The sequence below is a fragment of the Epinephelus moara genome, chromosome 6 (genome assembly GCF_006386435.1).
Source record: "Epinephelus moara isolate mb chromosome 6, YSFRI_EMoa_1.0, whole genome shotgun sequence".
In the NCBI taxonomy this organism is placed as follows: Eukaryota; Metazoa; Chordata; class Actinopteri; order Perciformes; family Serranidae; genus Epinephelus; species Epinephelus moara.
The window spans coordinates 18375787-18388613 of NC_065511.1; the positions used below are offsets into that span (position 1 = coordinate 18375787).

General features: G+C 40.0%; 1 protein-coding gene across 1 annotated transcript in view; it reads right to left on the reverse strand.

Moving 5' to 3' along the window:
- Positions 1 to 10770, reverse strand: part of LOC126391706 (lysophospholipid acyltransferase 1-like) — a 16454-nt gene extending 5684 nt beyond the window's left edge. The window contains exons 1-12 of the mRNA XM_050046610.1: positions 10517 to 10770; positions 9912 to 10057; positions 9141 to 9218; positions 6724 to 6819; positions 3311 to 3366; positions 2928 to 2982; positions 1612 to 1804; positions 1089 to 1281; positions 884 to 987; positions 708 to 772; positions 473 to 605; positions 7 to 81 (exon numbers count right to left, since the gene is read on the reverse strand). Of these exons, the coding sequence (XP_049902567.1) occupies positions 7 to 81; positions 473 to 605; positions 708 to 772; positions 884 to 987; positions 1089 to 1281; positions 1612 to 1804; positions 2928 to 2982; positions 3311 to 3366; positions 6724 to 6819; positions 9141 to 9218; positions 9912 to 10057; positions 10517 to 10606 (1284 nt within the window). The 5' untranslated portion in view covers positions 10607 to 10770. The remainder of the gene's footprint in view (positions 1 to 6; positions 82 to 472; positions 606 to 707; positions 773 to 883; positions 988 to 1088; positions 1282 to 1611; positions 1805 to 2927; positions 2983 to 3310; positions 3367 to 6723; positions 6820 to 9140; positions 9219 to 9911; positions 10058 to 10516) is intronic.
- Positions 10771 to 12827: the final 2057 nt, after the last annotated feature.

Genomic DNA, 12827 nt, shown 5'->3' on the forward strand with positions numbered 1-12827 from the left:
GGTGGCTGCCCAAGTCAAAATGTCGTAACCCAGCTTCAAGGCTCTGACGCCCACTATGTGGTGGCGAACAGATTTCCGGACCTGGTGGGGAGGGACAGATGAACAGAGATGGATAAATAACTGTTTTCACACCCGTGAAAAGATGGGTGTATTTATCTAAGCTATGCTGTTTATGTAATTCCACTTTGGCTTTGGTATAAGATCTACTTTCTTCAACGGTTCATTGAGGTGTACTTCATGGTTTTTATCTGATAACTCAGATGAAGCTGCTCAACCGACGTTATCACACAGGACAGAGAGAAACGGCCACATGTGTATTATTTCTACCACTTTAAACCAAAAGCTAACAAAAGTTTCAAGTTGAAATTACATTAGGAATTCATACTGACTGCCCTGTTTTAGACAGTTCATTTTCCCTGTACTGTGTATGCTGGAGTATTAATTTGAATTTCCAGAGGAGTAAAGTACTCACAGCTCGTGCTGCCATGGTGATGGGGATGGCTGTGATGAAGGTGAAATAGTACCCTGGATACACACCATGCCACAAGGCAGACAGGATAAAGGTCAACGCCAACCTGTGCTTGGGCGCTCGGTCATAACACACCCTGAGGAGATGAAAGGAATCAAATATATTCAAAAGAGTCGGTGAAATGGAAAGCTGAATAAATGTTTTCTGGCTGCATACATCAGAAGTTAAGTTCGCTTACGTTTTGAGCCAAATTCCTGTTCGAATATTCCAGTTGTCTATGAATGTCTTAAAGCTGGTTGCAGTCTGAAAAAAGATCAATAAATTAAGTTATTCCTGGACTTTTACCAACCTGAATATGCATAAAGCTTAACATAGTGTAGAGAGACTATCTTCTGTGATCTAAGTTAAGGATACCTCAATCCCCAAGATGTTGAGGTTGCTGATGAGGTCCCACGATGGCTTTCCATTTTCATCCATCCTCAAGAAACCATAACCTGCAGCGTTATTGACTGCATCAGCTGACAGGACAGAGGTAAAAAAAAATAAAATCACATAACTTCCATGGCATTAACAATGTAGCTCATCTGCCCATCATATTCCCACCTCACACAAAGCTCACCTAGTGTCCAGGCAAAGTAGAATTTGGGCCTTGCTGCTTGTATGGAGAAGAAAGCGTAGGTGAGCCTTGTGAGGAAGGGGGCGTGGCCGACAAAGTGAGGGTCCACGTTGTACGTTATCGGCAGGGACCGAGTCACAGTGAGGAAAAACAGCATGCATCCACTGCAGATCAGCAATTTTCGGCAGACAGCGTTCTGCAGAGAAAACGGAAAATGGAAAACCCCTGACCACCGAACATACAAATGGACATGATGACTATTTCAGTCGTTCCAACATCAGGTCCAGTTGAGTTAAGAGGAAATGAGTCATATTTATGATCAAGACTGAAACAATGTAAGCAGTAGGACGAGGTGCAAAAACTGAAGAATTAGACTCTTGATACAACTGGAAATTTCTCAGCAAATACAAAAATGAAACTGGGAAAAGACAGATTTAACCACCCCTACTATGGTCCCTGATTATGCTGTGGCATTAAGTTAAATCAGAAGAGGGAGCTGCAATCAGATATGCACTCATGAGCTTACCAGAGGTGATGGGTCTGGTATTTTATCATAGCCGTTCTGCCCATTACACGTCCCCGAGTGGTGTCTGAGACGCCTGCTGATGTGTCTGCCTTCTATGAAGTCTATGTACTCTGTATAGTTACTGCACGGTCCAACCAGGACGCTCATGAAATTCAGATTGTAGCTCAGGTACTCGATGAGAGACGGCCTCACACTGCAGAGGGAACAAAAGGAGAAATAACTGAATACGGAGAGCCCGTTTATTTTCAGTGTAACAGTGATCACTTGAGACAGGATATTTTCATCAAAGTGGAGTGAAAATGTGAGAAAAGCATGGCATTTTATTTTCAAAATAACACTTAAAAGGCATTCTTTTAACTTGTATTGTTGTTTGGCAGATGGAATGTTACATAAAAGTGAACATTTTGTGAATGACAAAAAGTGCCTTACAAACATTTTACACTGAGACTATCCCAATATTGTAAATCAGCTTTTAATTAAGTTCCTCTGACTCTCAGATTACAGCAGCATTTTAAGGAGCTAGAATTGGCTATCAAGAACTGGTTATGAATTGTACTCTGTTTCGAATAATCAAGAACCAGCCAGGAAATCATAAAGAAATCTGCTTTCAGTCTACATTGCTGTTTACACATGCATCAGAGCTTGTATATAATGTTTACAGTATAACAAGACATAAAAAGTAAAATCTGAATAAGAGAGTCATATTCAAACCTACAGGTAGCACGGGAATCCCAGAGTATGCTAACAAAAATCAGACAATCACTGATTTTAGAGCTTTAGAGTCATCACACAAGGGTAACACTTTATGTTATGATTTCTTTTTTGACACATTTTAAAAACTCACTCTAAAATGGCATGCATAGCAACCTGAGGACTGTGGTTTATATAAATTCACATGCATAAAAATGTCACATTTTCCATGCAAATTGATGCCTATCCTTTAAGTTCCCAGCATGCTTTTTACATGAACAAGCTATTCACCATGATTGCATCTCGTTGTCATTGTCCTTCGTGGCTAAAGGAAAAGAAACAATTATTTATTCCTTAAAAAAAAGGTGTTAAATCAGATGCAACCTTCTGCGCATATACACTTTGACATGGGGCCCAGATATTATCAATCCTACACAACTATGTGCACCTCAAAGGTCAGGTTTAAACGACAATCAGCTGAATCAAACAGGGAAAGAGCAGATTATCATTATTCACAGGACAGAGTGCTCTGACTTCCAAAATGTTTATCCTCTGATTTGTCACACTGCAACATATTCCTATTAAAAAGACTGAAGTCATGAGAATTTACCACAGTGAGAACTTACTTTATAGCCAGAGCCCTCTGCTCCGGGAACAGCTGTTCAGATTTCTTACACATACCTGAAAAACAAGGCATGACATCATCAGTAACCTGTTTGGAAACTTTTATTTTGCCACGTTCCACCAAATAACAGCTGCATCTGGTTCAGGATCCTGGTATTGCACATGCTGGCTCATTGTAATGCCGTCATGGTTCACACTTTATTCAAAAAAAGATGGAGTCGTCATTACTGTCATCAGCAACACTTGTGCTTTTCCTATTATGCCACATCAAGTTAAGTAATTGTGAGAACATGTTGCTTCCACTATTAAAGGTTTGCCAATACATGTGTGCAGTTGAGTGTGTTTGTGTGTGTGTGTGTGTGTGCATGGTTCTTTTCTGACATACCATCGTGGAGCTGAAAAGCCAGTGTGGTGATCTTCTGGGTAACGATCATCAGAGGCCTGGGCAGACAAAATAAATAGTAACCAGTGTTAAAAGACTGACTTTGTGGAGATTCTGAGGTAAAAAAATAAGAAACCATTTTTAAGGAATACATAAAGTTTCGTAATTCTGTGCCACGGAATTTAATACATAATAAAGCTGATTAACAGTGAGGAAATGAGTAGCGATCTGGTGCGTTTAGCCTCACAAAGCCAGCCTGATAGATGCTGTCAAAGTGTCTGATACAGAGCACGTGTTTTTTAACGTCTTAAAAGTCAGACGCAGTGTGTTTGTCTGATCAGCAGCAGGAGGTTTCAGTGAAAGAGAGCACTTTCTGGCCGTTTATTACATGACTGACTTGAAACAAAGCACGCCCAAAGCAGCCGCCTACTGAGCATCTGTCTGAGGCTGCAGAATTTATTTTCCCCTGTGAATCACTTCATTCTTTTCCTGCGGTGTCAAATGAGGTCACTTATTAATCCAATGCAATCCATTCAACTCTTTAAAGTTTCACTTAATCGCTCTCTGTCTTTGAAACCAGCACAGACTAACAGCCATCATGTCAAGCTAACTGATTAAACCAACAGAATATTGCTAGTAAGAAGATTTAATCCATCGAACACTAAGTTTTTCAACACTTATTTGCAATGCAAAAAAAAAAGAAAAAAAAAGCTTGCACTCTTAACATTAGTACTTCAGATACTGTCATCCAGAGCAATACAATACACAGGATTACAATGTAAACCGAGAGACTGTGTGAACATACATTATGTGTGCAATAACTCATGTATGTGTTGTTTTCTTTTTTACAATTTCTGTCTCAGTCAGCCATTTATGGATACCAAAAAGTTCTGCCAGTGAGGGGACAGTAGCAGGCATTAAGGTCCTGTACAGTAAGTCCGAACACACTACTTTGACACCCCCTCTCCTAGTTTCATTCACAGATAGAGACCTCTCTGTCCCAAGAATGTGAGTATGTGTGCACAAAGGCACACATAACCAACATCTCTCTCACACACACACACACACACACACTCGCACACACTGGTTCCTGTGTGTGAGTGGGCTGCATTGTGTGGACAGCATGGAAAACCGAGGCAGAGAGGGGCTGAGCGGCTGGCAGTGCCAGCTCAATGAGAGCCGGCAGTTGGCTTTAGAGAAACATTTTCAGGGTGCCAGCCAGTGTGTGCGACTCTCCACCGCTGTAGCCAGCAGACTGTTTTTCCATGTAGACTCTAGAGTTGGCACTGTACGCAAGATTTTTTTTTTTTTGACCCGGTTCGATTTCAGTTCCGCTGGCTTGCACAAATTCGGAAAAGATCAGCTTATGGAAATGCTTGATGACAAACGGGAGGATAGCGAGCAGACTTCAGAGACAAGCTAAAACATATCGAGGTGTTAGTGAGGATAACACAAAAGTAGAACACTGCAAATAAAGTAAATCACTGGTGTTATACTAGCAAAAAGAAAAAGCCCACTGAGTCATAGAACCTTTAATTACTGCATTCAGTCCCTATATATACGGACACCATCTTTGTGATTCACAAAAGACACATCTGTCCTATCTGAGAGCTTAAAGAAGCTGCACCTCTAATTCAGTATCTGACCCTAACCGAGGCTGACTCACAGGCCTGGCTGATCATCACCAATGTCACGCGGAGTGCAAGTGAGGCTGCCAGCAAATTCATGCACACCAGAACTGGGCAAAAAAAAGTTGCTGAATACAGGAGCCAGCAAAGTCAACCGTCACCTTTTAAAGAACAACTGCACACAGGAAACACTATTACCCGCTTTGGGTATCTGGTGTGAACCTTCTCTGTAGAACAACTGGTGCCACCTCATATTATCCTGACAAAACAAACTTATATCCAGCTCCATGTTTAGTTAAATATTCATTATGGTTTTCTGAATCCAGGGGGGCCCAGCTCTCTGCAAGAGATGTGCTCCACAATAAGGCTAACCAGTATGCTAACATAGTTATAACCCTCTTTATCATTAACAACTGCATGCCATCAGTGTGAAAGTAGCTTTGGAATGCAGTAGTCTTTCATTTATGAAATAATAGGGCTAGGAAATCCCATGTCTTCTTTACGATCCTCATAGAATACAAATATAGATTTCAATGAAAAGAAACGCTTCAAATAAGATAAGATAAGATAAGATAAGATAAGATAAGATACACCTTTATTGATCCCATAATTGAGAAATTCCAGTGTTACAGCAGTCAAGGAAAAAGAGTCGGATTAAAGATTTCAAAATTAGACTTAAAAACTTAAATAACTAGGCATGCAAATAAGTACAAAAATCCAAGAGTCGGCGATAAATAACAATAACAATAATAATAATAATGAAAATAATAGGAAGTGGATAATAATGAGCAGCAGTGAATGAGAATGAGCAGTGGATAAAGGGAGCACATCTAGTGCAAGTGATTGTATGTGCAAAACAGCAGACAGCTGTAGTGTCCATAAAGTGTCCATAGTGTCAATAAAGTGTCCATGGTGCAGTCTACTGTGAGCAGTGCTGGTTATGTAGCCTGACAGCAGCAGGCAGGAAGGACCTGCGATAGCGTTCCTTCACACACTTTGGGTGAATCAGTCTATCGCTGAAGGAGCTCTCCAGAGCTTTTATCTCCTCCTGCAGAGGATGGGAGTCATTAGTCCTCAGAGATGACAGCTTGGCTGTCATCCTCCTTTCTCCCACCACCTGCACAGAGTCCAGAGAGCATCCCAGGACAGAGCTGGCCTTCTTGATCAGCTTGTCCAGTCTCTTCCTATCTGCAGCCGAGACGCTGCTGCCCCAGCAGACCACTCCGTAAAAGATGGCTGATGCCACCACAGTGTCAAAGAAGGTCTTCAGGAGCGCCCCCTGCACTCCAAAAGACCTGAGCCGCCTCAGCAGGTAGAGTCTGCTTTGGCCTTTCCTGTACAGTGCTGTTATGTGATTAGTCCAGTCCAGTTTATTGTTAAGATGAACACCCAGGTACTTATAACTAAACACTAACTAAACTAACTAACTAAACTAAACTAACTAACTAACTAAAATAAAATAACGAATACTACACACTAAAGAGGAAACCGCCCACTCCTTCCCTAGTTTCAAACACAACAAAGTCACAGTTGCCAGGAGTCAGCAAGTACCTCAGCTCTACCTGGACTGGACAATGTCAACTGTGAACAATCCACACTGCTGCTTTTTAATCAGCGGTGTTGTATTTACACAAGGCCTTGGCGCTGGCAAATATGTAAGCAACTGTTAACTGATAACACATCACAACTGCTTTAAAACTGAAATGACTAATATGCTGTCACCGAGAAGGTGTGGCGAAGAGAGAGAGGGGGAAAGAGGTGAGACGACAGATTGCGTTTTTTCCTTACCCAGAGAAGTCAGTGGACAGGACTCCATAGTTAAAAATGAAGACTCTGCTCACTTGGCACACTGTCAAGTAGCCCATAGCGGTCACCATGGAGTACCTGTGTATGGAGGAATGAAGAAAACAAATCGAATATAACACAGTCAAGATATTTTAGTGATACACTGCCTGTAAATATTACAAAGAAAGAAGGGCTGCTATCTCTCAATCAACTATTACAAGCTTTTAATGTCTTAGTTTATTATAAATTTATATATATGTATAAATAAACAGCTTATTAATTAATCACCAACTAATTTGATAATTGATTAATTAAAAAGAAAAAAAAAAAAGTAAAAATTCTCTGACTTCAGCCTCTTAAAAGTGAATGTTTCTGCTTTTCCCACTCTTCTATGACGATAAACTGAATATCTTTGGATTATGAACAAAACAGGTCATTTCAAGGCCTTATTTTGGGGCTTTGGGAAACACTAATCGAAATTTGTCTCCATTTTCTGACATTTTATGGACCAAATAACTTATTGATTGATCGAGAAAATGATCGACAGATTACTCAACAATGCAAATAATCGCTAGTTGCAGCCTCAAAATACACTGCTTTGCGTTTGTGCTTGTTTCACAGCATTTCATGGTTGTTTTACAACCTGTTGCTCATTTTCATGCCGTTCACATCACCTCAGAGACTTTGTAACATCTAGAATGACTGCACCTCTTGTCCTGCATGCTTTAGATCTCTCTCTGCTTCAACACAGCTGATTCAGCTTGTTAGCAAGCAGCATCAGGAGTTCATGACAAGTTGATCATTTGAATTTGAATTAGCTGTGCTGGTGCAGTGAAAAGATCTAAAACATGCAGGACAGGAGATACTCCAGGGAAAATTTAGAGAATCTCAGTTCATGAATGTCTACTGTATGTAATAAAGTAACTTTAGTTTTCCATAGTAGGACACTAAGAATTGAATACTTTTCAAAAGTATCTTTAATTTTCCTTAAAAATGTCTCCATCAAAACATACTTTTTCTTATTATTTGCTGCAAAGCTTTCTGCTGTGCAGTTGCAAATTGGAAATGGTTCAGAATTAATCATTTCTTTGTTGGCAGTGAAATTGGTGACTTTAAAAATATGTAAGTGACAACATGCACCATAAACTGACTGACCTATTCTATCATAAAATTGCCACAGTTAGTACTCAACATCTGGTTCAAGCTCAGATTACTTTAAGTCAACAAAAAGAAACAAATTCCTAACAAATATTGACATTAAAACACGTCAGGAAGATTACTCGCACTGGAGTTAACTGAGGTGATTCATTCAGAAATACCTCATTTCACCCCGTGCCAGTTATGAAGATGTGGGTATTGTGGTATGTATGTTTAACCTGAGACACAGTTTACACTGTGCTTTGTTTCCACATGTAAAGAACAATACCAGTTTTATCTCCCTCTCCCTGCGGGCAATCCCTTTACACGTGTGAATACCAGGGCAACCTGACGGGGCAACCTAACCAACCCTGTTTCTGTTGCTCCGTTCATAAAAAGAAAATACCACGACACACTTGAGCCAGGTTATTTCAGGCCAACACACACAACCAAACAAAAAGAAACATATGTGCACTCACAAAGCTACATGATAAACATCGCCACAAAGAGAGAAATTAAAAATACACACAAACACAGTCTGGCTATCTCCAAACAGACTGGCTGGCACATCTGGCTGCTTTTTATCTGACGTGTTTCACATTAGTTTCCTTCAACAACTGTATTTTAGTCCAGGCCACATTTTAACAGGAAGATAATAAGGCAGGGTGTATTGCATTGCAGTCTGTGTTGAAATGTGTGGGAGGGACTGCATGAATGGGTAAATTCCAAGATGTGAGGAACAACAAATCATTGCTTTTAAGACTTAAATGTCAAAACCCGCCTTACCACAACAAATTAATTAACAATACAATGATGATTATCTAGACCGAGCTATTTACCCACTTCACCAGACATACACCTATGACGTAAAAGAGTCTCCAGCCTGATTTTGCCTGACAAGTTTTACCTGAAAATAACAATAACAGTGATTGCACAAGTATTGTGAGAATAAGATGGTGCTGTTGTAGCAGTTCTGTCATCCACCTGTCAACATGATTTCAGGGAGACAAGTCAGTCTGGTCTGGACGCAAAACTTGCAGCAACAGAACACATGTCTGTTTGTTTATAACAAAACCAACCAGGCAACCAAACTATTACAAAGAGCAAAACATCTATGGCAACCTTACAGGACACTAAAGATGAGCTTAAATTCACATTATTTTGATGTTTAAAAGTCACAACCTTCACCACATTGCAGTGCTGTAACCGTTTGTCTCCATAATCTAGCTTCATCACAGACTTGTATGTGAATTTCCCCTTGAAGTGCGCAGGCCAACACTCACCTGTGCACATTGTTGATGTCAGCTTTGATGATGATCAAGTAGCTTGCAACCACCACTGTCAGGATGTGAGCTGAGTACCTGCAGACAACGACACACACACGGTCAGAAAATGTGCATCTTTACCATTATTTAAATGATACAGTGTTCTTTACTTATAATCAAAGTGGGCTTTGTGTCTGTGATATGATGCAGTGTGTGTTAGTGCAGCCTAGACATGTTTCCAAGACACTTCCTAGACATTTTGATTGAAACTTTTGTGTAGAGGTAAGTGTTATATAGGAATATGATTGTTAGAGTGAGTTAAGGTAATCTGCATTTTGCCAAAATCTAAGTGCAAGTATGAAGTAAAATGACAGTATTACAATTCAAAAAGAAATTAAAATGGATAAATGAAATAAGAACAAATGTTTGTTGTAGTTAAGACCTCACAAATTCAAATTTAAGACTATTTAATGACTTCTTAGGCCTTATTGTCAGTCTTTTAAGGACATGTAGACACTCCTCTGCTCAGTGTTCACCCTTACTGTCTAAGGCATCATTGTCCTCCTATAATTATAAGCCTGCGGCCCTGCACACTGGATATCAGCCCTGTCTATTTCCCCTAAAGGTGGACAGTTAGTACACAGTGAGAACTCAGTGGCTGACTACCGCATATTTTCCACTCGAAATATGCTGCCAATCAAGGAGTATTACTGACAAAATGAAGAGGTGCCACATCATATTAGAGAACCTGAATGGAGCACTGTGTGAGCGGACAGTATCATACAGTACCATCCAAAGCAGAAGATGAGAAAGGCAATGCCGAGAAGAGCGGCCACAGCGTGCCTGACCAGGGGATTGGCATGGCTTGGACTGAGGTAGAGACGAAACCAGAAGGCAGCACCCAGGGCGAAGAGCTGGCACGCCAAAAAATTCACCTGTGTGGGAGATAGAGATCAGGATGGGTGTCAATAAACAACTCCTTTTAATCCTGTAGGGACACACTGTGACAGCACAATGCAATGTTACAGGGATTTTTTTCCCCCACTTGTGTCTTCATCCTCAGTGGCATTATATCAATTCTGTGAATAGTTTTGCTGTGATATGAGTTGACCTTGAATGTTAAGCCTAATTTTTAAACTTTGGCATGCAAGCTTTAAGCTCTTAAATGTCATTTTGAAGAGACAAAAACACTGACAGCCTTTAATCTACACTGTTAAAGTCATGAACTGCAATGTGAGTGTTGGTAACCCTCTTTAACAAGTGGCAAACTTAATTGACAAACTATACAGTCATGACACAGAGTGATATTCATACGACAAAATAGCTTGAGAAATTCAGTCCACTAGCTCCGACGTATTCCCACTGGATTGTGATTCACAGACTGATCCTCCTACCTGATCAAGGGGAAAGCCCAAGTATTCACTGACGGGCAGCAGCCACTTGGATCCAGTGGTTTTAAACGTAATGTCCGCCCGTTCGCCCATCCTACGTGGTGTTTCTGTCGCGACGCCTCGGTGTCCGCGGTTGTCTTTCCCCTCGTTTTTTAAATTCCTTACTATTTTCGGTGAGAGAAATACATTGTTTGCCCGCAAGGCCCCGTGACAAGTCAAGCCGGTCCACTCACGGTGTGTCAAACCAGGCAGGGCACCCTCAGCAGCTCTCCCTCCTCCTCAGGCTCAGTACCAGTCAAGCTAAACACCGACAGGAAGAATATAAATAGCGTTTCCGGTTATTGCTTCCAGAATAAAAGCCTCGTTGAAGGACTTGCAAAATTAGCTCCTATACTATTGTACTAAAACAGAAAGCACATTACGATAAGTACTGTCTGTAATTAGAAATGTGCTTTATAGACTTACTGCCGCCTACAATGTACTCGTAAAACTTCCACTATAAAAGGTGACGTTTAATTAAATAATTCTCACACAAATTTTGATTTCGACCGTCCTTTTTAAAGTAGCAGTGTATCTTGTGATTTTGTCTTAAAAAATACACCGCATTGTAAGTGAATATTGTTTTAAAAGAGACATTTGCCCCTAGTGCTGTTAACTAGGATAATATATTTTTTAAATATATGAAAGCCGTTCATTTTACTTCCGGTGTTGTTCTCAGGCTATCATTCAAGCTTGACGCAACATGAGATGACAGTGAGACGAGATGAGTGTTTTGTCAGGGGCTCTTGGTAACGAAAAAAAACTCACTCAACCAGATCAAGAAAATATGAACAGAGAGTGTTTGAATCTGGTAATTCAAAGACTGGAGCAATTAAGTTTGGTGCTCTGTGGTAACATTTGTGTCCAACAAAATTTAGTGTTAGAGAATTTTTCATTTTGTGAATGAGAATGGATGATTAGAGAACACATTTGCAGAGTGTGTGAAGGAAGGTAATCTGTGAAAGGACTGGGTGGTCTTTCCTGAGAGACCATTGCATGGCTTGCAGGGCTGTCATGGCAATAGATTTTAATTATTGTGCAAGTATTACTGCGAGTCATACAATGCCCATATGTCAAGGTTTGTAAGTAGCTCTCAGGTAAGACAAGCGCATTTTAAAAGTATTTTTTAGTGAGGTACCTGCTGTAAATTCACCTCAGAATGCTTGCTTTTCCTAATATTACACAGTTAATGCAGCATTCAATATATTTGTATTAGTGAAAATTCTCCCCTCTTGCACCACTCACTGGTGAGGTCAGAGGTCAGAATCAGCTACATGCTGGAGCTTATAATACCCTAAAGCTTAATGGATGTCTCTTCAGCCTGTATATCATTTTAACACCATGATTCACATTTTTTCCCCAATTAAATCTTTATTAAAACAATTTTTGTGACACTGACATGTTACAAATAACGAGCTAATAAAACAAAAACTGCCTGAATAAATATACATTTGTACAGCCTTAAGGATTAATATATTTATTGATTGTTTCCAGTCCAGTGTCATCTTTTTGAGTCTTGTAGAGTCAATTTTTCCATTTTCTTTCTTTCACTGCTTCTTGTAGTCTCAGTATGTGTCAATTTCTCCATTAAAAAGATTTTTCCACAGTTGTTGGCTACTGGTCCTTTGTTGGTGGTATGTCTTTAGCTGAGTTCCTAGTGTTAGCTTTCATGCTTGCTGCTAGCAATATTTTGATCAAATATCTGTCACTGGCAATGACATTTTATTCAGAAAACAAACAACTGTTAGGAACCTCATATCCTACTATGTGCTTAAGCTCTTTACATATACCATTTCCCAAAATACAGTTATTCTCTAACATTTCCAAAAAATATGAGAGTTATCGACACCAAAAGACCCATGCTCACCAATACTTCTGGCAACTATGGAGATGCCTACTTTTCAGTTTTGGTGTAATAAAGAAACAAATCAGATTTTCCCATGATAATTTCCTCCAGGTTTGTGAATTAGTGGTTCAATGGTGTATCTTCCACATACTATACCAATTTTTGTCTGAAATTTCTACTTTGAGTTCTTTCTCCCATGCACCCTGATGTATGTAGTCGACTGTTTGTCATTTGTGTTCAGTCCTTGATATAATGCTGAAAGTACTGATTCACAATCTTTTTACTGTACAGGGTATACAGCGCTACATTTCAACCTAATTTTCATTGGGTTACTGTGATAGCAATATGCCATGTGCTGTATGGCCTGAGGAAAAACTTTTAGACCTGTAATGTAAGCAGTGGTGGAAGAAGTATTAAAATCCTTTACTC